The sequence below is a fragment of the Prunus persica genome, chromosome G6, assembly GCF_000346465.2.
Source record: "Prunus persica cultivar Lovell chromosome G6, Prunus_persica_NCBIv2, whole genome shotgun sequence".
Classification (NCBI taxonomy): domain Eukaryota; kingdom Viridiplantae; phylum Streptophyta; class Magnoliopsida; order Rosales; family Rosaceae; genus Prunus; species Prunus persica.
This window is the reverse complement of record NC_034014.1, coordinates 7,222,794-7,244,367: the sequence shown is the minus strand read 5'-3', so window position 1 is coordinate 7,244,367 and position 21,574 is coordinate 7,222,794. Positions and strand designations below refer to the sequence as shown.

General features: G+C 34.0%; 2 protein-coding genes across 2 annotated transcripts; both read left to right on the top strand.

The window, feature by feature from the left end:
* Positions 2,073-5,170, top strand: LOC18773340 (uncharacterized membrane protein At1g06890). Its single transcript, XM_007205428.2, has 7 exons — positions 2,073-2,394; positions 2,926-3,069; positions 3,151-3,335; positions 3,514-3,581; positions 3,677-3,809; positions 3,951-4,112; positions 4,569-5,170. The coding sequence occupies exons 2-7, from the start codon at positions 2,949-2,951 to the stop codon at positions 4,926-4,928; spliced, it is 1,029 nt and encodes a 342-aa protein (XP_007205490.1). The 5' UTR covers positions 2,073-2,394; positions 2,926-2,948; the 3' UTR covers positions 4,929-5,170.
* LOC18775526 (protein ENHANCED DISEASE RESISTANCE 2) lies at positions 11,482-20,011 on the top strand. The gene is made up of 21 exons (XM_020567304.1): positions 11,482-11,908; positions 13,258-13,332; positions 13,445-13,498; positions 13,574-13,639; positions 13,718-13,779; positions 13,934-14,079; positions 14,155-14,201; positions 14,282-14,379; positions 14,864-14,959; positions 15,062-15,126; positions 15,227-15,298; positions 15,718-15,864; positions 15,985-16,295; positions 16,998-17,073; positions 17,166-17,341; positions 17,844-17,945; positions 18,086-18,136; positions 18,220-18,363; positions 18,903-18,998; positions 19,224-19,325; positions 19,546-20,011. The coding sequence occupies exons 1-21, from the start codon at positions 11,756-11,758 to the stop codon at positions 19,639-19,641; spliced, it is 2,235 nt and encodes a 744-aa protein (XP_020422893.1). The 5' UTR covers positions 11,482-11,755; the 3' UTR covers positions 19,642-20,011.

Below are 21,574 nucleotides of genomic sequence, written 5' to 3'. Positions count from 1 at the left end.
AGCAAAAAGAATGTTCTCTTAGAATTGAATAGATACATGTGTTGTAAAACTCTTTGATTATTGTTAGCTGCTGCTTCTAGTGCTCCATCAACACAAGCTTCAACTCTTTCTCTTGTTCCATGAAGATGACCTCTCATTACTTCTCAGCCGCCAAAATCACAAAATAAAAACCATAAGTATGAGTACTAGTGTAGATACCTTATACTGGAAAAAAGAATAATAATTCTTTGTCCAGGGTTTTCATAATAGTAATACTGTAGATATTTGGTACTAGCTAGTCTGGAGATCAGAATGTTTAAGCTGTGTTTGGAACACCTTAACGAAAATTGATTATAACTAGCTACCAAGAACTTATTATTTTGGTACAAATTTTATCAGCAATCACTTGGTATCACATATCTTCTTATCAGCCATAGAGTTTGTGGGGTTCATCTCCTTTGATTGATTGATGGCGTGATGAACGATTTCTTTTAGCTGTCCTCAAAATATAGGGGTACTAATGTGATGATTCTTGGAGGCCTTTTCATCATTATTATCATATAGATGAACTAGGAGTACTTGGATTATTAGCTTCCATATATTGATGATCTTAGAACCCTAAAATTTGAATAATGAAAACCGTACCACATCATTTGGTTAATAAAATTTAGCAAACAGGTTTGGTTAATTTAGTTTGTATCCACCAACTTCTTTTTTTTTGGCCAGTCTGTTCTAAAGATAGATTCGAGGTTCTTTTCATTCATATCTTACTTTTGTTGGATTTTAGAGCACAATGAATGAGAAAGAAACCCCAATACAACATTTTCAAAGGTACTGTTAAATAAAAGTTTGTAGAAAGTTCTAATTCCTACACTTTATTTTAATAATTAACAATTATCGATCATGATATTTAAATTTAAGATCTCCAACAAAGTTGCTACTCAATCAAATGAATGATTACCGTTTAAATTCGTACCCTATCTCAATCATCTTTACTTGATTAGCATAAGTAATCTAGCAAGCATATCTGATCCTACAAGACTGGCTTAGAATTCAAAAGATCGACGTTCGTTCTATGCATAAATACATATAGAATGTTATGGCTTTCACATTTCCAAAAATGGATGAAGTTTAAGATTACAAGGGTGGGGTGAGGGTTTGTTCCATCATGCCTGGTGGGTGCTACAAAAAGGCGACAAAACAATGGGCCAATTTTTTCTTTCTATTTTTTTAAAATTTGGAGTGAGACTAAAGTTTTCTTCTTTCACCAAACATTAATTGAGGTTGCCAAACCATTTTGCTTGCATTTGCAGAAACCTCACCCTCACAAAAGAAACGTTTCACCTCACCTTCCTGGCTTGTGTACTAAGAATTATTTCATATTAAAATGATAGTTATGGTGTGCAAACAAGTTTATGAAAGAATATCAAATTGGACTAAAACACCCTTTCCTCCCACAAAAATAAGGATCACTGACTGACTAATGTGCAGCATCAATTGTTGACCCAAAAATGTCAAAGAAGAATAGACCATGGTAGATTGTGAATTTACATCATGCCAACACTTCACAGCTCAATTAAAGAGCAAAGGTGGATTTTTATTCTAACTATATTTTGCCCACAAAGTTGCTATTTAATTTAGTGATATTTTGTAAATCAATATTAAAAGAAGTTTCGAGTTCAAATTTTACCATTGTGTTAATGAAAAAGACATTATACTTGTACAAAATCACTTATAATTAACCAAGAACGCAGTGGCTCCAATTCATATCACTTGAGCTAAAGCTCATCATCATGGTATATGTAAAAAAGTATATGCATAAGAAATAAATAAAACAAATGGTGAACAAAATTTAGGGGGGGGGAAAAAAAGAATTGGGAAGGGGCTTTTTTGGTAATTTAAATTGATATGAGGTTGTAGCGTACCATCTTAACGGTCACTTGAATTTAACTGTCTTGTTGCAAAGTTTGCTTGTAGTTGCCGTTAACTTGCTTCTGGAAAATCAGGAAGGGAGCCACGTCGTGATAAATATTAAAAGATCTAAACAAAACAATCTCTAAAAATTAACGCCGTTTGGCACCAACCACAAAAACAACCTAAAATAAAAGGGGCGCAAAAGCCTTACATTCTCATAGAAGCCAAGCCAATCATAGCCACCACACTATTCTCTTTATCTTAGCTCTCTTCCTCCCTGAGTTTTTAGAACTCAAAACTTGGTCCATCTTTTGTTCTCTCATATATTTCCAACTCCACCGATCAGTTTTGAAGCCACGGTTTGCTTCAAACTTGCCAGTCGGAGCTGGTGGCGATTGCATGGAGTTGTAGCACATTTTGATCATCAAGAAGTTGATCATTTCTGGGTGAGGTTTCAGGGCTACTGAACTCCCAACTGGGTTTTTCCATTTCATAGAAAAGGTACTTCCCATCCCATATATCTCTTTTTTCTATAATTTTAATCTTTTTATCGATTTTAATCGTAGAGTATGTATATATAACAGTCAATGGAGAAACTCGTACGTACATGCATACGATCGTATATTTTTCGTATGATAAAATTAGTTCTACATGTTGCTTCATGGCTTGCATGGGGAAAGGGTGGAGGGTTAGGGATGATAGAAAAAACCATTTTGTATTTTGTATGTATAAAAAAAGATAAGAGTTATAAGCAAAAATTAAGAATCGCTGCACATTGAAACCTTGATCAAATGCTTAGAGCTCAGACACTTCTAAGCCATTCAGAATGGAGATTCAAGGGTTATTAGTAGGACAAAAACTTACAACATGTAAGCTGGCAACGTTATGTTATATATTATATATGACAAGTCTTATTAATACTTTTAAATTTTTTAATCACTAGTTATCTAATTTTTATTTGGAAGTAGCATTTGGCATGGCTTGGACAAAATATATTCTATTAAATTATTTCTTTTCTTTTCTTTTTGATAGAAAATATATCACTGAAGATCATCATGGGAGAAATGACTGGCTTCCAATTGGGAGTTATTGGTGCACTGTTTCTTTCAGTTGCATCATCTGTCTCCATTGTTATATGCAACAAAGCTTTGATGAGCAATCTTGGCTTCCCGTTTGGTAAGAAATTAATTTCTATATAACTTTTACTACAATATTTATACACAAGTCTATATCATTGTTTTTGTCTTTTTTTGGTAGCAACAACACTTACCAGTTGGCATCTGATGGTAACTTTTTGCACTCTTCATGCGGCACAACGTCTCAATTTTTTCGAGAGTAAGTCGATTGACATGAAGACTGTCATGCTCTTTGGCATTCTAAATGGTATTTCAATTGGTTTACTCAACTTGAGCCTGGGATTCAATTCCATTGGGTTCTACCAGGTAATTATTTATCTCCATTTATTATTTGTTCATTTTGAAAAATGAGACAACTTTCACGTAAAAACTCTTTCTACTTTTCTAATACTGGACCAGTAAATATAGTACATGTAACGTCTCACCTCGTGTCATATGTTCTACGCAATTGTATAACATTTTGGATTCTTATTTATTTTTTCAGATGACCAAGCTTGCAATTATACCATTCACTGTGTTATTGGAAACTCTTTTCCTTAAAAAGCAATTTAGGTGATGCTTCTTCATAACTGGAAATTGCACAATATATTAAAAATAAATATTTGTCAATAAATTCAGTAACCCTTTTATTTTTTTATTTCTTGCAGCCAGAAGATAAAGTTTTCTCTCTTCCTATTACTTGTTGGAGTTGGGATTGCTTCTGTGACAGACCTCCAGCTCAATTTTGTTGGAACCATTCTCTCTCTTTTAGCCATCATAACAACCTGTGTTGGCCAAATTGTATCCTTCCTTATTTTATTTTATTAATTTAACACTTAATTTATTTTCCAACTACCTTCTGTTTTCAAGTCTCTTTTGGGTAGGTACTTTGGCTCAGTTGCTTGTACAAGAGGTTGATCCTTAACTAAGCTTCCAATTCAGCTAACAAACACAATTCAGAAAAGGCTCAATGTATCTTCTACGCAGCTACTCTACCAGTCAGCCCCTTTTCAAGCAGCTATTCTTTTTGTATCAGGCCCTTTGGTGGACCAGTACCTCACCAAGCAAAATGTCTTTGCCCACAAATACTCTTCCATAGTCTTGGTATAATCTCCCTTTCTTCATTAATTTATCATACATATGGGTAATGTTCTCTAGTCTATATGGCATGTTATGCTCTCAAATTATCACCATTTTGACCCTACATTTTATCAAACATCTACATAATTAATGGTATTGATTGATCAACAAGAAAAAATTTCACATTTACATAATGTTCTCTTATCAGACAGTCTGACATGTTTTGTTGTCAAACCGTGAATTTATGTCATTAATCATGTGACTTCTTGTTCAATGCATGTGTCACTTAAGGTTAACAATCCGAAATTTTCACAAGAACAGAAAAGTTGGTAATCTAACAACATAACATGTTAAATACCTTACACGAAAACGTTTACACTGCTTATATTATATGCCTCATAGCTGCGTATATTACATGCTATTGTCATATGGTACATATATGAATGTGATTCGATCTTTCAAGCAATTGTATATGTGCAGGTATTCATCATCCTTTCATGCCTCATAGCTGTGTCTGTGAACTTCAGCACCTTTCTAGTAATTGGCAAGACATCGCCTGTCACATATCAAGTTCTAGGCCACCTCAAGACATGCCTTGTTCTGGGCTTTGGCTACACATTACTTCATGACCCTTTCACTTACAGGAACATAATTGGAATTCTGGTTGCCATTTTTGGGATGGGATTGTATTCATATTTCTGCTTACAGGAGAACAAAAAGAAGCAAGCAGGTGACCTCTCTCTGGGCTCCCAAATTAAAGATAAGGATGGCATTCCACTTTTGAGTATAGATAAAGATGGTCATGAGGTTAAGAAATCAACCAAGAACTCTCTTGTTTGATTGATAGGGAACTTTTGATCATGGGTTCATCTTTCATGTGTTCATTACACTCTGAATTTTCAGTCTTCAAGACATTTTGATGGGTGTAAATGTTTTTCATTCTTTTTTTTTTAGAGGTGGAGGGGAGAAAGACTCAAATCTTCTTGTGGGTGTAAGGGTAAAGTGCTCTACTACTAGAGTCAGAAATCCCACAAAATGTTTTTTATTCTTTGAATTAATAAATATGCCATTTTCAAATTCAATTATGAAGCCTTTTTTTTTTTTTTTTATATATATATAATTTATTTATAATAAATATAACTTTATCGAGATATTGGTACTTGCCTAATTGAAGCCTTTTGTACATTGGGCTGGTCTACTATATAATTGGGCTCGGACTCTTCATAAAATGGACTAATTTGTGAATACACAAATTGGCCCATTGATTGTATCTTGCACCAGGAATAACCCAAAGCCATTTGAGGCTTGGCATTGCCCAGCTCTCGCACCTATGTTGAGGGGTTACAATAAGGAGGTTCAATCCAACAGTCTAATAATAACTTTGCACTTAATCAAACGGCTATTAAGGATCCCCTCATTATAATCCCTCACAATAACTAATCATTTTTAGCCTCCATGTGCTAGAAGAGGTATTTCGAATTTAATTTTAATAGAGTAAATATAAAAGAATTTAAGAAAAGGACTGAAAGTTGTTCAGCCTAATTATTGCAGCAAAACCCCAAAAAAAAAAAAAACAAAACAAAAAAAAAACAAAAAACAAAAAACTCACTTTATCAAAGCATTGATGATACAACATGTCGGCAGTTGGTTTAGGGTTTATGAAAGTTATAGCAAAAAATATGCAATTTTAAAAGTTCTCAATATGTTTATGTTAGCTAATATAAGACATTTTTTTGAAGTGTAAAGATACAAAAAAGTGCAAAGGGTGGATGATTTTTTTCAAGTGTAAATAGAAGCTCTCCATGTTTAAACAAATTCAAGCTTTTATACTGTCTATTTAATAATTATATAACTGTTATATTTTTATCAAAAATGAGTGGATAACACATGTATCGATATATTAATTCTACTCTAGATTCATAATGTCCACCTATATTATAATACATGAATTAGTAGCATTAGGTGACGGTACAACAATCACACCTTAAAAAATTTCTAAAAGTTAATGGAAAAAAGAAATACTACTAAACCAAGTGTCATGCGATTAAAAAAATCAAGTGTCATGCGATTAAAAAAATCAAGTGTCGTGCATATTAGCGTCATAATTCATTAATATATATATCTTAACTCTAACTAAACCCGAATTGATAACTCCATAAATTGCAATATATGTGTTATTAATGTATTAATATGTCACAATGTATTACCATCACATACAATAATTTTCCTTAAAAAGAAACTGATTATTATTATTTTTCTTTAAAGTACCACGGCACAATGCTAACTTATTGGGTGCCCCAAAGTTGCCAATGTTGTTGAAACTCATCACATTAGTGTAATATTCTGTATTATTACAGTTGACCCAATTCGGGAAATCATGGCTTGTGCACAAAGACGAAGACGTTTGTTTTCCCTAAGACATCAAGCCTGCTCTCTCTATCCATGTACCCATTCACGTTGCGAACATTTTTCAGACATTAATGATTATTTGTCAACATGCCAGCCAAGATAAAAACACAATGGATTATGGAGGTATGGAAGAACATTAATGGCAAAAAGAAGCTCCAAAGTTAGTTGGCATGCAATTGTTGCTAGATGTATGGGCTTGACAGGCTTTGAGCTATTGAATTTGATGTCATGTTCTCAAGAAGATTGCATATGCCATTGAATTTGATGGTATGCTCTCAACAACTCATAAATTCATAACTCAAGATATTAAAAACATCAACTTATTATATATATTTTTAGAATCTTTTTTATTGAGAGGGCCGATAATATACTAAATTTACACACACTATATAGATGCTAAGACTCGAATCTAGGACTTTCCTGAAAAAGCAATTGCTCGAAACCACTACACTAGTGAGTCCTTTACTATTACATTATTTTTTAAACACTTGGCAATGTTTTTTACGCTCTTTATTTATTTACAACAAATAAAAAACTAATATGTACCTCAATTTGTATCCAAAAGTTGGTATCTCCTCTAGCATTATTGATCCACAATTGATTAAACCAATTAAATTTTTGCAAAGCTTTCTCATCAAAATTCATAACCTAACATTAATGACAAAAGGATGTTAGCGTATGCACCAATGCAACATCTATCATGGAAATTAGGTGTGCACAGCGAGTACAGCACCTACCACAGCTCAATGACAAAGGTATTACAATGGCTACTTGCACAGGTTCAAAAGGCTAGCTATTTTATAAGAGGGAACAAAATTCTTGCATACAACACCCGTCTTATAGAAACTGATCATCTACTGACATTCTAGGAATCAATAATATGTAAACTTAGCGAATAAAACTCTTTAAATTGAAGTTTGTTGATTTATGTGGCAATCTGAAAGCCTTTTTTGCTACTCGAATAATTTTTGCTCTAATAGACTCTTCAATTCAATTAACGCAATATCATGAAAAAGAATGAAAAATATGAAGACATGTGAAAAATGGCTATGTATTTATTATATGAAAAAGAAAAAATGCGTGTTTTTAACATTTTCAAGGTAGGTTTTATTTTTCCAAAGTAAAATTAAATGTTTGAAGAGCCAAGTCAACTTACTAGCCCTGAAGAGAGAGAAATAGGTTACAGCTTTGATGACGGAGGTTGAAGAGGCTGTTGGGGAGAGTTTTTCTGATGTGTGGCTCATTTATTTTAAAATTCAGAAGTTGTTGAAGAGGCTATTGAAGATGTTCTCATTATATGCAATAATTTCTTCATTGAAAAGAGCGTATATAACTAACTTACAAAGTGTAAATTTTTATTGTATAGATGTTATTCGTTATCTCGCACGTATAAATGCGAGAGTTAATGGTACATAGTTAGAGAGGTAGCAAGCAGCACATAAAGCTAGCTTCACCTTTTGTTAAAGGACTTTGATCTTGAGAGAGGTAAATAACAGAGAGCTTTAGGTTGTTAATATATATACATGCAATGCAGCTGTATATAAAGATCTGAGGTGGTCCTTTTAACACTTTAAAGGGAACAGTTTGAATTTGAAATAATTCATGCATGCAATTTTAATGTCTTTTTTGGTCGGCTCCAGATTTAATGTTGTTTCCTTTTGCATGCATATCATCTTTTGCGACCAAAAGAAGTTGATGGTGGACGACGAGTTTGATTGTACATGCATGCGAAGCAACAATTTCATAGCTTTTCAAATGCGGAAGATGATGTAGAAAAGCGCTCTGTAATTATTTTTCTGAAAAAGACTAAATTGCCTATGTCTCTCCTCGCTATCTCCATGGTAAAAGGAGAACATGAGAGAGAGAGAGAGAAAGAGAGGTGTTTGTCGTTTTCATGTATAAATAATTAGCAAATTAGAATTTGGAGAAATTTATTTTGGTGTTTTCCGAATTGGGCTGGCTGGCTGCATCTGCATGCTTAAATCATATAAAGCCACCCTCTAAAAACGAAAAATGATTGGCCAACCAAAAACAAATTGAATGAACGTATAGCGTGCCTTCTAATGTAAATGATCGAACAGAAAGTAAAGAATACTTCTCATACTTTTGTGCTGTCATTGCATAAAATAAAAAAGATTAAAATCAACTAACTTTTTATTTAATGATATTTCTATTTTCAGTTCTATAAAAAAAAAGATATTAAAAAAAAAATATTTCTATTCTCAATGTTAAAAAAATTCCGAGTTCTATTCACACGAAAAAAGAAGAGAATGTTATACAATACATTCCGAAGCCTTTACCATCTTTTTTCCCAAGGCTCAATTTGGCATCTTTCCAATTTTCTTTTTTCCTTCATCTAGGGTGCGTATTTGAATTTTTATTTTATTTGAGTGGCATTATTTTTTAATTGGTTATTAGGAAGTTGTAACACACTAAGAACCAATTAGAAAATGACAAGAGATTAGTTGTAGGTTTTTCTCTCCAAATAGACTATGTAAGAGTTTTTGTATAAAATGGGCCTATTTATAAAAAAGCTAAATAAAAAAATATGTTAATCTATCTCTATATGCATCTCTCACACATCACTTGCATATTTATCATTGAATAATGCTACTCTTGCCACATTTGTATACCACATTTTCATACCTCTTTATGTGGCAGATGAGGTGGACAATCATATCAATTAAAATTAATTTAATATTTCATTTTATTTTATGATTTATGACACTTTTTAATTGATGTGGTTGTTCACTTCATCTGCCATATGAAGTGGTATGAGAATGCGGTATACAAATGTAGTAAGAGTAGCATTACTCTTTATCATGAAAGCAGTATCCTTCAAATTCGGGGCAATCACATTGACATCAACATTGATATACTTTTCACGGAAATTACTAGCAGCCGTTGGCTTTAATTTGATTAGGTATTCATATTCTGAATAATTATTTGAACTAGTTCTGAAATTAATGTATTTCAACCTTTATATATATATATATATAATATTATTCATTTAATTATATGTGGTTTTGAAAGATTAACACAACTTTCGAGATAATTGGAAAATTATATGTGGGTTTGTGTTTTGTTGTTCTGTTTTAATACTCATTCCTTATCCAGAAATCTTACCTAACAAAGAAAAACGGGTTCAGATTGAAAACAAAGTCATACATATTGTTGTTGTTTTCTTAAGGTAATGGATAAAGGCAGATTTTAAGCAACTGATTTTACTAATATCTTTAGCTAAAATCTTTAACAAATGACATATCCATTAAAAAAATTATTTTTTATTTTACAAATGCTGCAAAAGTTAATTTGTTTTGCTTAAACATATTTATTAATTGGTGCAATAACTAAACTTAGTATAAACGGATTGATTTATTTAGAATAAACAAATTCATGTAGCAGATGTGGGTTAGATTATCGCTTGTGTTTTAAAAGAAAATTTGATTAAAAAATTTATTAGTTTCATTCCTTTTTGGCTAACAATTAATGTACGTATATTGGTCTGTTGTAGATTTTCCAAGACTCCAACATCATTGGTGACGCAATGGCAACCTCACCCTAATCCACAAGAAAACAACAGAAACAAGTAACTTTGTTTTTGAATGAGGTAAAGAAAACGAACTTATTTAAATTTGATCCACAACATAATTACGGTCAAATTCAAAGAGATTCGTTTCATAGGTTAAAATCTATGGTTAACTTTTTTCTTCTTCTTTTTTTTTCCTTTGTGCAGCTTTTTTTTGATTAATCGAAGAATATTCTCTTGCACCTTTCTCTTTCGTGACGATATGTGCAAAAATTTTTGCTGATATTGACTTTTATACAAATCATTAGTATTAGTAACTTACGTAATCATTTATCATCAAAATTAAATAAAGGCTAGTGTTAATTTTATGATTTTATTTCTCTCACATGAATCCTTTCTTGCTTTTCAAAAAGTCAATAATACTATACATTCCCTTTGTAAGTTTCTCTTTTACCTTCTTCCTTCTTCCCATACTACAATGATGTATTATAATTGAAACTGTTCATTTTTGAAACATCATTTAAGAATTGTTGCTTTAAATAATCAACCAAGTTGAAAATCGTTTAGTCATTTAATTAACAATGTGATAATGATGTGTTTTATCAAAATATTAGGTCCACCTCTATTTATCTGATAACAGTTATATGATTAAACGATTTTCCTATTTGATTGATTTTATTGAGTGAGATGGTCTTTTAATGGTGTTCTAAAATACATACTATTCTGATCATCAAGTCACATTGTAAGATGAAAGCAGAATAGTAGAAGGTAAAAGAGGAAGGTATAAAGAAGAATGTAGGTAGCATTACGCTAAAAATAAAATTTGCTAATGTGAAATATAAAAGGAGTACATAAATTTTAAGAAACCTCTTTAAAAAAAAAATAATTTTGTAATCAATTGTCAAGTTTAAGAGAATTAAGGGAGGCGGTCCAAAAAGGTGTGTTTATTGTAAATCAATGATGAAATTTAATGAAAACTTCAAAGGCGGTGTGAGAAAACCCTTTATTGTGAGCAAATAGATTCTATTTTTCATGAGATGTTAAAGAGCAGTTGAAACAGACATATAGATAGTAGAGTAGAGAGTAGAGTAGAGTTGTTCATCGTCTTGCGAAGATAATGTTTTTATTTAGTTTGAGGTGTCTCTTGATTTCATTCGAGACACTCTAGTTAAGGATAGTTGTTGGAGTATGGCTTTACTCAGATGTACTCTTTGTAATAGTAATAAAAACATTTTGTCCCCATAGCTGATTATGTGTGATGTTTCAACATTAGACATCTTTCTATTTTGTACACTAATATGATACACAAGAAAAGTATCAAAGTCAGTTCATTTTTAATTTACGAATGATGGGTTCCAAGTCCATTCAACCCAAGGGTAAAACAGTAATTTCGGCATAGTATTATTTGCCTGGCAATCTTTGTCTCTTATATGCACTCATTCAGTTGCTTTAACAGAGAGAAACAGAGAGAGAGGGAGGGAATCCCACCTACAATTCCAGAGATGAACGCCATGATTCTCTGTATTCAATAGCTGGGTGGGTTGAGTTCAGAGGATCGCCATTCTGCTATCTCATCCGCATTTCAATCTTTATTTCCACTCTGCCATTAAAAGGAACCAAGGGGTACGAGCCACACATATAATCGGGGCCCAGCTATGCATGGATGTTGAGGTACTGAGAAGTGAGCGAATTACAGAAGTGGGTTTGTTGATAATAGAGGTTTTTCGAAATGGATATGTCGCAAACTGATCAAAGAATGGAGGGTTGGCTTTATCTCGTTCGTTCTAATCGGATTGGGCTACAGTACTCGCGCAAACGCTACTTTGTTCTTGAAGGTCACCTTCTCAAAAGCTTCAAATCAGTTCCCGTTTCTAACAATGAGGTTCATGCTCTACTGCCTTTCCATTTTTGTTCATTTCAATGAGCTAATGCTGCTTTCCAGAAAAATAAATAACTACAAACAGTAAACCGCTGATGAAATTTATTTGGAAGTCTGTTTTTCTTTCCCCCTTTTTGAAGTAATTGGGTGAGTTTTGGGGTTTGAGCATTTATTTGATTTCTTATATGGTAATTATATTAGTAAAATGGTATCAGAGGTTTGCTTATTGAGTTTCTGGGATGCATTGTTTCGAAGTTTTTTTTATTGATCCATCAAAATGATGTATCTTTCTCACTTTTGTTGAAGAATGATCTGCATTTTTCTTTAATTTCCATTGGATCATTATCTTTGTATTGATTGTGGGAAAACTTCCCTCCAAATTGTTGTTTCGAATGTGTGTGCGCGTGTGCCTATAGTGTGTACATATACCGAAAACTGCTTTAGAATGAGCAAGATGCTTGCGCAGTTGATTATATGAGCATCCGAGACAGTTGAAGAGTGTTAAAATGTATGTACATCTTGGGAGGGCTTCAAACTGTGAGGATGATAGTGATTATTTGAGTTTCTTTTTCCATTAACTACTTTAACGAAGAAACTTTTGAGGATGGCATATATTGAATCTACATTTCAGTTTTCCAAATGTTACCTTGTGGGTTAATTGCAGCTTGTTTGATGTAGTAACTAGTAGGATTGCTAGTTTCCCTTTGGTCCCCTCGCAAAATTTTTTACATCTCATTTGCAACTATGGATATATTTAGAAAAAAAACCTATATAAGTTTTATTTTTAATTACGAGGAAAATATCTTCCTGTAAAACATTGGATTGAAAATCATAAAGTGAGAAGAAAAATCTATAGAATCTTGCAGGACCTTGTCTAAGGTAAATGTGTCACTTTTGTGGCTGGCTCAGTTGCTTTTTCCTTTTTCTTTCCTTGTAAATGCTTTTTTCAATAACCATGGCTTGCAGAAGTTGGAGATGTCCTTGTTTGAAATTGGCCGTTTGAATCCTACTTTTAGAAATTTGTGCAAAGAATTATGTATTATGGTTTTATACTGTCCTTTTCATTTGATTTTTTTGTTGTTGTTGTTGAGTTTTTCATTTATTATCCATCATCTTTTGTTCTTTAGCACAAGTTATGTCCATAATTAATTCAAGAAACATGAATAACTAGTGTCTTTGATTATTTTTATTTTAACACAAGCTGAATGAGGAACCTTGAGTAATAATTTGGCTTACAAACATTCTGAGTGGCAACTTTGTTTCCGTCACTTTATTTTACAGATTACAACACTATTAGGTAGGCATAAGTACAAATAAGAACCTTAATGTTTTCCTCCTTTTCTGTGTATCAGGATCCTGTAAGAAGCGCTATCATAGACTCTTGCATTCGAGTGACAGACAATGGACGTGAGAGCATTCAAAGAAAAGTATTGAGTTGTTATAGAGTGTCCTACTTCAGCAATGTGCCAGTTTATTCATGTCTTCTGATTTTAGTGGCTGTGATATGTATTTAGTAACTGTTGTTTGTGCAACTTGTAGGTATTCTTCATATTCACACTGTATAATACGTCAAATCACAACGATCAACTTAAGGTGTGGTAACTATTTCCTCAAAAATTTGTTTCTGTTACAGGTTAATGTCAAAATAATGTAACTTTATTTTCATAGTTGGGAGCAAGCAGTCCAGAAGAAGCAGCAAGATGGATTCATTCCTTTCAGGAAGTGGCTTTAAAGGTCTAAAATGCTCAGTTTTCTCAATCTATTCCAGACGGTTATGGTAAATATGAATTTAATGCCTATGCATATGTGCAGGGTGGTCCAGATCTTGGGGATAATTTTGTGGATTGTTCCAATAACATATGGCAGTCCTTTAGGTATATTAGCATGAATTTTTTTAATTTGGACGTAACTTTGTTTAACAATGCTTGGCAGCTTGGGTAATATACTGGTTGTGGGTTATGGTTTATGTTTGTGGCTCTGATATGATTCTTTATTCTTGTTTCCTATTATTGTATGGGTACTTAAAAGTATTCATGCACGTAGATTAGCTGGATCTAGTAGGAGAAGTCGAATCAATTCTATAGATTGGAGTCTTTGTTCTTCTACACAAACAGATGCTGTGACATCCGATGTAATTGCTCCTTCACCTTGGACAATCTTTGGTTGTCAGAATGGTGAGAGTTATTCCTAATTTGTGCATTTTGAGGAGGTTATGAAACCGCATGTTGAACTTTATTGCTATTATGCAGGTCTACGACTATTTAAAGAAGCCAAAGATAGGGATTCTCATGGGAAGGTTGGTAGGTTTAATTTTGACCATCTAATTGGTTGTAGGAAAGGCATTCATATTATTGACTATGCTCCTATCATGAGCAGTGGGACGATCATCCTGCCATCATGGCTGTGGGTGTGGTTGATGGAACTTCCGAAGCCATTTTCCAGACACTTATGTCCCTTGGTCCCTCGAGATCAGAGTAAGTTTGCTGAGAACTTTATGTAGACTGTGGGAGTAGAAGGATGAAAAAGTTAAGCTAAAGAGAAGAAATCCTAGGAAGATAGAGATCAAACTGAAACAATAATTGTTTGAAATTGTCAATGCTCAAAAACTGTCCAGCACAATGACAATGAGGTCCATTTATTGAGGCCATACAAATCCATGTATGGAAACCCCAATACAAACCTAATATGGAAGTTCAAATTTTTTAATTAAATTCAACCATAAGTATGGTAATAGTAGAAACCCGAAGATACCATACTATACCCTGCACTGTTGTGCAGAAAGTTTCTAGGCTTCCATCGTAACTCCGTAGCCTTCTATATTATCTGCATTCTGCCTTTTGTCTTGTATTTGCTCCTCTTGATGCATATCTGCATTACACTTTGCATCCACAATTATCTAAATTGTCATGTATGAAGCTTGTTTGTAACTAAAATTAACTTTGACAAATTCTGTTGTAGATGGGACTTTTGTTTCTATAAGGGCAATGTGGTCGAACACCTTGATGGTCATACTGATATCATTCACAAGCAGTTATATAGCGATTGGTTACCATGGTCAGGCCCTGGCCTATTATGATTTCGAATTCTGTTCTGTGGCAGTTGTCTAAATATCTTTTGTATGGTTGTCTTATACAATCAACGTATCATATTTCGCAGGGGAATGAAGCGGAGAGATCTCTTGTTGCGGCGTTATTGGAGAAGAGAAGATGACGGAACATATGGTAGTATTGAAATGGAGGATATTTTTTGTTTTTTATATTTGCATTTAATAGCAAATGTATTGATGCACAAACTGACTTCGTTTGGTTTCTTCTGTCACAGTTATTCTGTACCATTCTGTGTTTCATAAGAAGTGTCCACCTCAGAAAGGCTACGTCCGTGCCTGCCTTAAAAGTAATGTATGCTTAGAAATTGAAATTTTTATAAATCTCCTAGACCTTACAAGAAGTGTTTAATATAGGATAGTTTCTGTAGCTTGGACCTTTGATAATATGAGTAAAGTGCATCGGTGTATTCATTCGTTCTATGTAATTGCATGTGTGTGTGTGCATGTGTTGGACTTGATGCAGCATCAGCATGGTAGTATTAGAACATTGGTGGTATGGCATACAATTTTCATGGTTGTGATGCCTCCAAAGTTGGCACAACTATATTTTCCTTGCACTGCCTGTTAAAGTAAATGCATGCAACTGCCTGTTTAACATTTAATCGTTAATTCTAGTGGTTATAGCTTATTGGATCTCTACTGTGGGAGGTGCATAAGTTGAAAGTTAATAATAGAAGATTTTGAGACATTTATCACTCTTTTGCAGGTGGAGGATATGTTATATCACCTGTGAACCAAGGGAAACAATCAGTTGTGAAGCACATGCTTGCGATTGATTGGAAATTCTGGAAATCTTATCTACAAACTTCTTCAGCTCGTTCTATGACCATCAAAATGCTAGGGAGAGTTGCTGGTAGTCTTATACTGTTGATTGATAGAGCTTTCAATGTATTTTTTTTTTCTTCACATTATTTTGACATCTACTCGGTCAATCAAAACAATTTATTTTTACTTTTCATTTCTGTACTTGCAGCACTACGAGAATTGTTCAGAGCAAAACTAGGAAATTATTCTTCCTCAGAATTTTCATCTGGAGAACTAAGGAGAAATTTTAGGTTGCATCAGAATGAAGGGGATGGTGAGGCTGATGTTCCAACACTAACGGGGAATGAGAGGACTAAGGAAAATATAGCTGAAGAAGTGGAAAAATCACCTTCTGAACATGCTAGTCTTATAAGCCTGAATGATGCTTCAGATGAATTCTTTGATGTTCCAGAACCACCATACAGCGATCAATCAGAAACTGACTGGACTCCTGATTTTGGCTCTGAAATGTACTCACAGGTAATGATGTGAGTTTAAATTTGTCATATATATTGACAATTATTTCACTTTTGTGCTCCGTTAGGTGGTTGCATAACATAATTTACAGTAGACACTCCTAGAATTTTTCTAGTTACTGGGTGGTTCTTGTGGTTTAAACACAACCACCGGCCCCCCTTTTTTCCCCCCTCTTTCTCTCCCTGTCACATGCATGTATGCGTTTGTGTAAATCTCATGTGAGTGTATGCAGTTGTTTGTGTATTCATTCTTTCAATGTTTTAGCTTGGCTAAACTTTTGTTTGGTTCCCTCTTTTCACATACTTCAGCCCACTACGCATTTGCATTGCACTTGTAGCAGAAATTTTGACCTGCTTAACTACAATTTTGTAATTTATTGCTCATGTCTTTTTTTGTTTAACTACTAAAAGTTTAACATTGTAGCCTTTTATTTATTTATTTATATTTTAAGAAGTTTGTTGGTTTACTTCGATTCCCAAAATTTTAAGTCTTTAGGATGTGGACACACAATTATTATATATTCTGCCACTACTCTTTGCATGTGGAATTGAACTTATTTTGGGAGGTTGCAATTGCAGGGATTTGAACTCAGGATCTTCTGCTTTGGTACCATGATAAAGTTTGTTAGTTTTCTTAAGCGGTTAGGATGTGGACCAACAATTATCTTATAATCTAACAGTTTCTAACTTGGCTCTGTTTACACAGTTTGAGTTGCAGGACACGCATCATCCAAAGTTATCAACAGCTGCCGGTTTTGTGAAAAGATTGCATGATCTTGCAGGTTAGTAGGATGTTTAATAATATTTATGGCTTTCTAACTGGTATTCTTGATGTAGTTATGATTTAATGATGGCTAGTGCTTATGTGCTGCAGTTCAGAAGAGGGGCTACGTGGACCTCCAAGAGATGGCAAGGGAAGACAATATGTCATGCTACTACGGTTCCACTCTTCCAAAAGATTCAACTTGTAATTTGGCCTGCAGTTGGACTGCATCAGATCCTTCTACTTTTCTAATTCGGGGAAAAAATTATCTGGAAGACAATAAGAAGGTTTGAACAGAAATGTCTTAGTGATATTGTTGTCTAGCATGAGTACTTTTAGAAAAATGTTTGTTACATGTTCCAATTGTGCTCATTGTACCCAAAGATCGAGATTACAAAATAGTTTGCAGTCAAGCATAGGATTGTGTATCCTTTGAAATTTTAATCGCTTATTTCGGATGTCATGTTCTTGGAATCCTGATTGTGTTGTTTTGTGATAACTGATTTTTATGTGTCCATTGTCATAATTTTTTCCAATATCAGTATCTTTTCTAGCTCATTGTAAATGTGAAACTAGTGTTTTGCCACCACCTTCCCCAATAAAGATAAAGTTTCCTTAAAAATAATTTCCTATAATAGTTGCTAGGAATTTCTAATCCTGATCTCTTTACATGTTCTTTTTCTTATTCTTCTTGAATGTTATTGATACTTCAAGAACAGTTGGAGTTGTAGTTGTGTTCCTGTCCTTACTTTCTCTTTTTGTTGCTTTTGTTTCTTCCCCATTTTTCAGGTTAAGGCAAAGGGCACGTTGATGCAAATGGTGGCTGCGGATTGGCTAAGATCTGACAAGCGTGAAGATGATCTTGGAGGCCGTCCAGGGAGCATTGTTCAGGTCATTAATTAACTGAAAATTTGATTTCCTTTTCACTAAGATTTTTCCTGGCCACCTATCACATATGAGGTTTATTGATATCGTTGAATTGGCACAAAGATGGCTGTAATTTCCAATATTTTACAACTTTTGTTCTGCAGAAATATGCAGCGCAGGGTGGGCGAGAATTCTTCTTCATTGTGAACATTCAGGTGAATCCAGTCTTCTGTACTTTTCTACTAGTTTTTGCATGTTATTGCTTGTCAATAATTACCACATTATCTATGTGAATCAGGTCCCAGGTTCAACCACGTATAGCCTAGCGCTATACTATATGATGAATTCTCCAGTTGAAGATGCACCGTTATTAGAGAGTTTTATCAAGGGGGATGATGCATATAGAAATTCAAGGTTTAAGCTCATACCATACATATCTAAGGTTAGTATATGTAATGATTGTTGCAATCCAGTTGGAATGGAACACTCATTCTTTATCTCCTCATCTTTGTGAAAATGTACTCAAAACACACAACATGTAACACTACCTGAAAAAGATGAAACTTTTTTCAGAAAGCACACAACATTTAACCTCTCTCTCTCTCCACACCGCACCCCCTCTTCCCCCTCTGTTTCTGTTTAACTAATATGCATCCTATCTTTTCCCAAGTAATTTTTTTTTCTTTCAAAGTTTGATTTGTTGCTTGTTTATTGTCAACCTGAAACCAGGATATTAACATTATCATCCCATTTATTCCTGTCTACGTAAATTGTTTGTATCTTTTAAGTTATGTGTTCAATCATTTAGTCATAGGGCCTTCAATGATCTTGAATCTGAGATAAAATCTTTTGATCTGAAACAAATGCACCGCCATTCATCTAAGTTTTATCTTTACTTAAAAAAACAGCATACTTTCATTCTTCATAAAAGATTCCTGATTTTGATATTATGTATTCATGAGATGATTCTTCTGTCCCCAGGGTTCATGGATTGTTAAGCAGAGTGTGGGAAAGAAAGCGTGCCTCATTGGTCAAGCACTTGAAATTAATTATTTCCATGGGAAGAACTACTTGGAGGTATGTAAATTTGAAGATATTGTTATGGATGTACATTAAAAATTGTTACTTGGATTCTTGAAATTACACCACATATTAATCCCCCTGGATATAGAATGATGCAGGAGGGGCTCGTTCTTTTACTTGGGGTGTGTGTGGGGGATGGGGTTTAAATGTTTACTTCTCCTGTTTTTGTGTAGATTTTTCATTATATAACTAATTCTGAAATATTTGGCTATGATTCAGCTTGGTATTGACATTGGGTCGTCCACCGTTGCAAGGGGCGTGGTTAGTCTTGTCCTTGGGTACCTAAACAATCTTGTAATTGAGATGGCATTTTTGATTCAGGTAAGCATCTAGTTCATCATAGTAACAATTAATACTCTTTGCACTTTAATATATTGTGTGAGCCAAAAGCACATATTCAAAATGACGAGTTTGCTAAAAAGTTAAGTAGCAAAAAAAAAAAAAAAAAAAAATTAAAATCATCTTGCTTTAGAATAATCTGCTTTCTTTGATGACCGACTGGTTTCATTTACATGCTTGACTCTCAATGTTTCTTGCCCAGGCAAATACGCCAGAAGAACTGCCGGAGTATCTTCTCGGAACCTGCCGCCTTAATCATCTTGATGCCTCTAAGTCGGTTTTAGCAAAACCATCATGATTATTATTGTGTCCCAAGTCATTCTCAAGTTCAACGACAAGATATGGCATGACATGGAAGGTGGCCATATTGTTGAATTGAACATATATAAAACATAAATTGGAAATCAGGGCAGCTGGAGCTACAAGTAGAAGTCATTCTTTTATTCAATCAAAATTTGATATTGGGAACAAGGCATGATGACACTGTAGATATCATTAGGATTGATTTTCCACCTTTGTAAAGATGGCTTTTTTCTTTTTCTCATTCATTAGTGCTCATTAATTCTTCGTTTCAGTTTCGTTTATTTTCGTTCTAATTTCAGTAAGAGAAGATTGTCATCCTGCTCAATTGTTATAGAAATGTGAAGCACAACGTGAAATCATTTTTAGTTGGCCCTTTTGTTATCAATTTCTGCCCTAATGATAGAATAGGTATAAAAGTCGGGTGATTCAATACTAGTCTTTTAAAAAGTAAAAAAATGAAAAGTACCAACATTCTGCACAAAATGTCACCTACAGTCTGCAGAGCGGATGTCGTTTTCCTGGTGCCTGCGTCCGCCTTACAGGTCAAATAATTAAAAAAGAAAATACCTAGGAGGATCATTGGATTGGATATCATAGGAATTATGGAACCATAATATCAACTTTTTACTACACAGCCCAAGAAGGCAACAAAGTCATTATACCTAACTAGGTCATAGAGCTCAAGAGACCCCAAAGTCTTATCCATGTATTTTGAATTCCCTATACTGTTCTAGACTACGTATCGGTCTGAAACATGTCTCCTCTTCCAATGCTTGCTTTTGCTTTGGAGCAAAGCTAGTTGCCTTTCTCTTAAACCCTAGCAAGCTGGCATCAACTATATAAGAAAATAGAAACCCTAGCTAGGTAATATATAATGTTTCTTTAATGTTGGATCGAAGACTTTTGAATTTCATTTTGCTGTTGGTCCTAGGGTTTATTGTCTAGTTTACTATTGTGCAATCTATTGGTCCTTTGTACTCTTCTGCTGGTCTCTTTTATTAATGAATGAAATTCCATTTGGTCCCTTTCTTCTAGTAGGGGTTTTTTTTAGACTTTCTTTCTTGCTTGGTTTTTTGTGTGTAAACGAATACGTTTCAGGCGGCTCCCTTGAGTATTTCCTATGATTATCATCACCGTATAAAAGCTTAGGTAAATATATATTAAGAGGATAGAGGTAAATTAGTTTACGCACATATATAATAGTTAGTCTTTTAAAAATTAATAAATAAAAAATATCAACCTAATAGATTTTCCAAGTTCCAACTCCAACAGCCAACCACCTCCCAACTTATCAAGGACAAGGAGAGAGCCAGCCTTATATAAAAAATGAATACAAATTCCAATTGACATGCAAGCCATGCACCACAGTCAATCCTGCCACCCTGCAGTCTGCAGATGGTCCATATATCATGCACCTGCGATCCTGTGATCCTGGATTGTATATCACAGGAATTATATATGGAACCAAAATATCAACTTTTTACTACAAAATCACATCCCACGACACAACCCAAGGCAACAAAAAGCTTCTGAATTCAAGTTTTTGGGAAAACATGATCTGCTGTAGCTAGCTATACTAGTGTATTATTATGTACGCTTGCTTGACAAAGCCCATTAATATACTAACTCAATTATGTCAATCGTGTCAATTCCAAGTCTCAAACGTAAAATCTTTTAAATAAATTATCTCAAGCCAGTGAGGCCATCCTCAATTTGGTTCTTCAGTTACATAATCAGATATAGCATATATATACACATTTGTGTAAAAATGTGCGTCTTTTAATCTATATATAGTTTCTATTGAGGTAAAAAAAGATGCAACTTTTACCTGTGGGTGGGTGTTGTTCACAAAACACACCAGCCCACGACAGTCAATCCTGCCACACTGCATGCAGTCTGCAGAGCACCCTGCCACCCTGCGATCCTGC

Excerpts from the sequence above, each read along its gene's own strand:
- LOC18773340 (XM_007205428.2), top strand. The coding sequence starts at position 2,949 with ATGGGAGAAATGACTGGCTTCCAATTGGGAGTTATTGGTGCACTGTTT. Across the intron at positions 3,070-3,150 it reads CAATCTTGGCTTCCCGTTTG|CAACAACACTTACCAGTTGG; the intron begins GTAAGAAATTAA and ends TTTTTTTGGTAG. Across the intron at positions 3,810-3,950 it reads CAACCTGTGTTGGCCAAATT|CTAACAAACACAATTCAGAA; the intron begins GTATCCTTCCTT and ends CTTCCAATTCAG.
- LOC18775526 (XM_020567304.1), top strand. The coding sequence starts at position 11,756 with ATGGATATGTCGCAAACTGATCAAAGAATGGAGGGTTGGCTTTATCTC. Across the intron at positions 13,640-13,717 it reads TTCAGGAAGTGGCTTTAAAG|GGTGGTCCAGATCTTGGGGA; the intron begins GTCTAAAATGCT and ends GCATATGTGCAG. Across the intron at positions 18,364-18,902 it reads TCATACCATACATATCTAAG|GGTTCATGGATTGTTAAGCA; the intron begins GTTAGTATATGT and ends TTCTGTCCCCAG.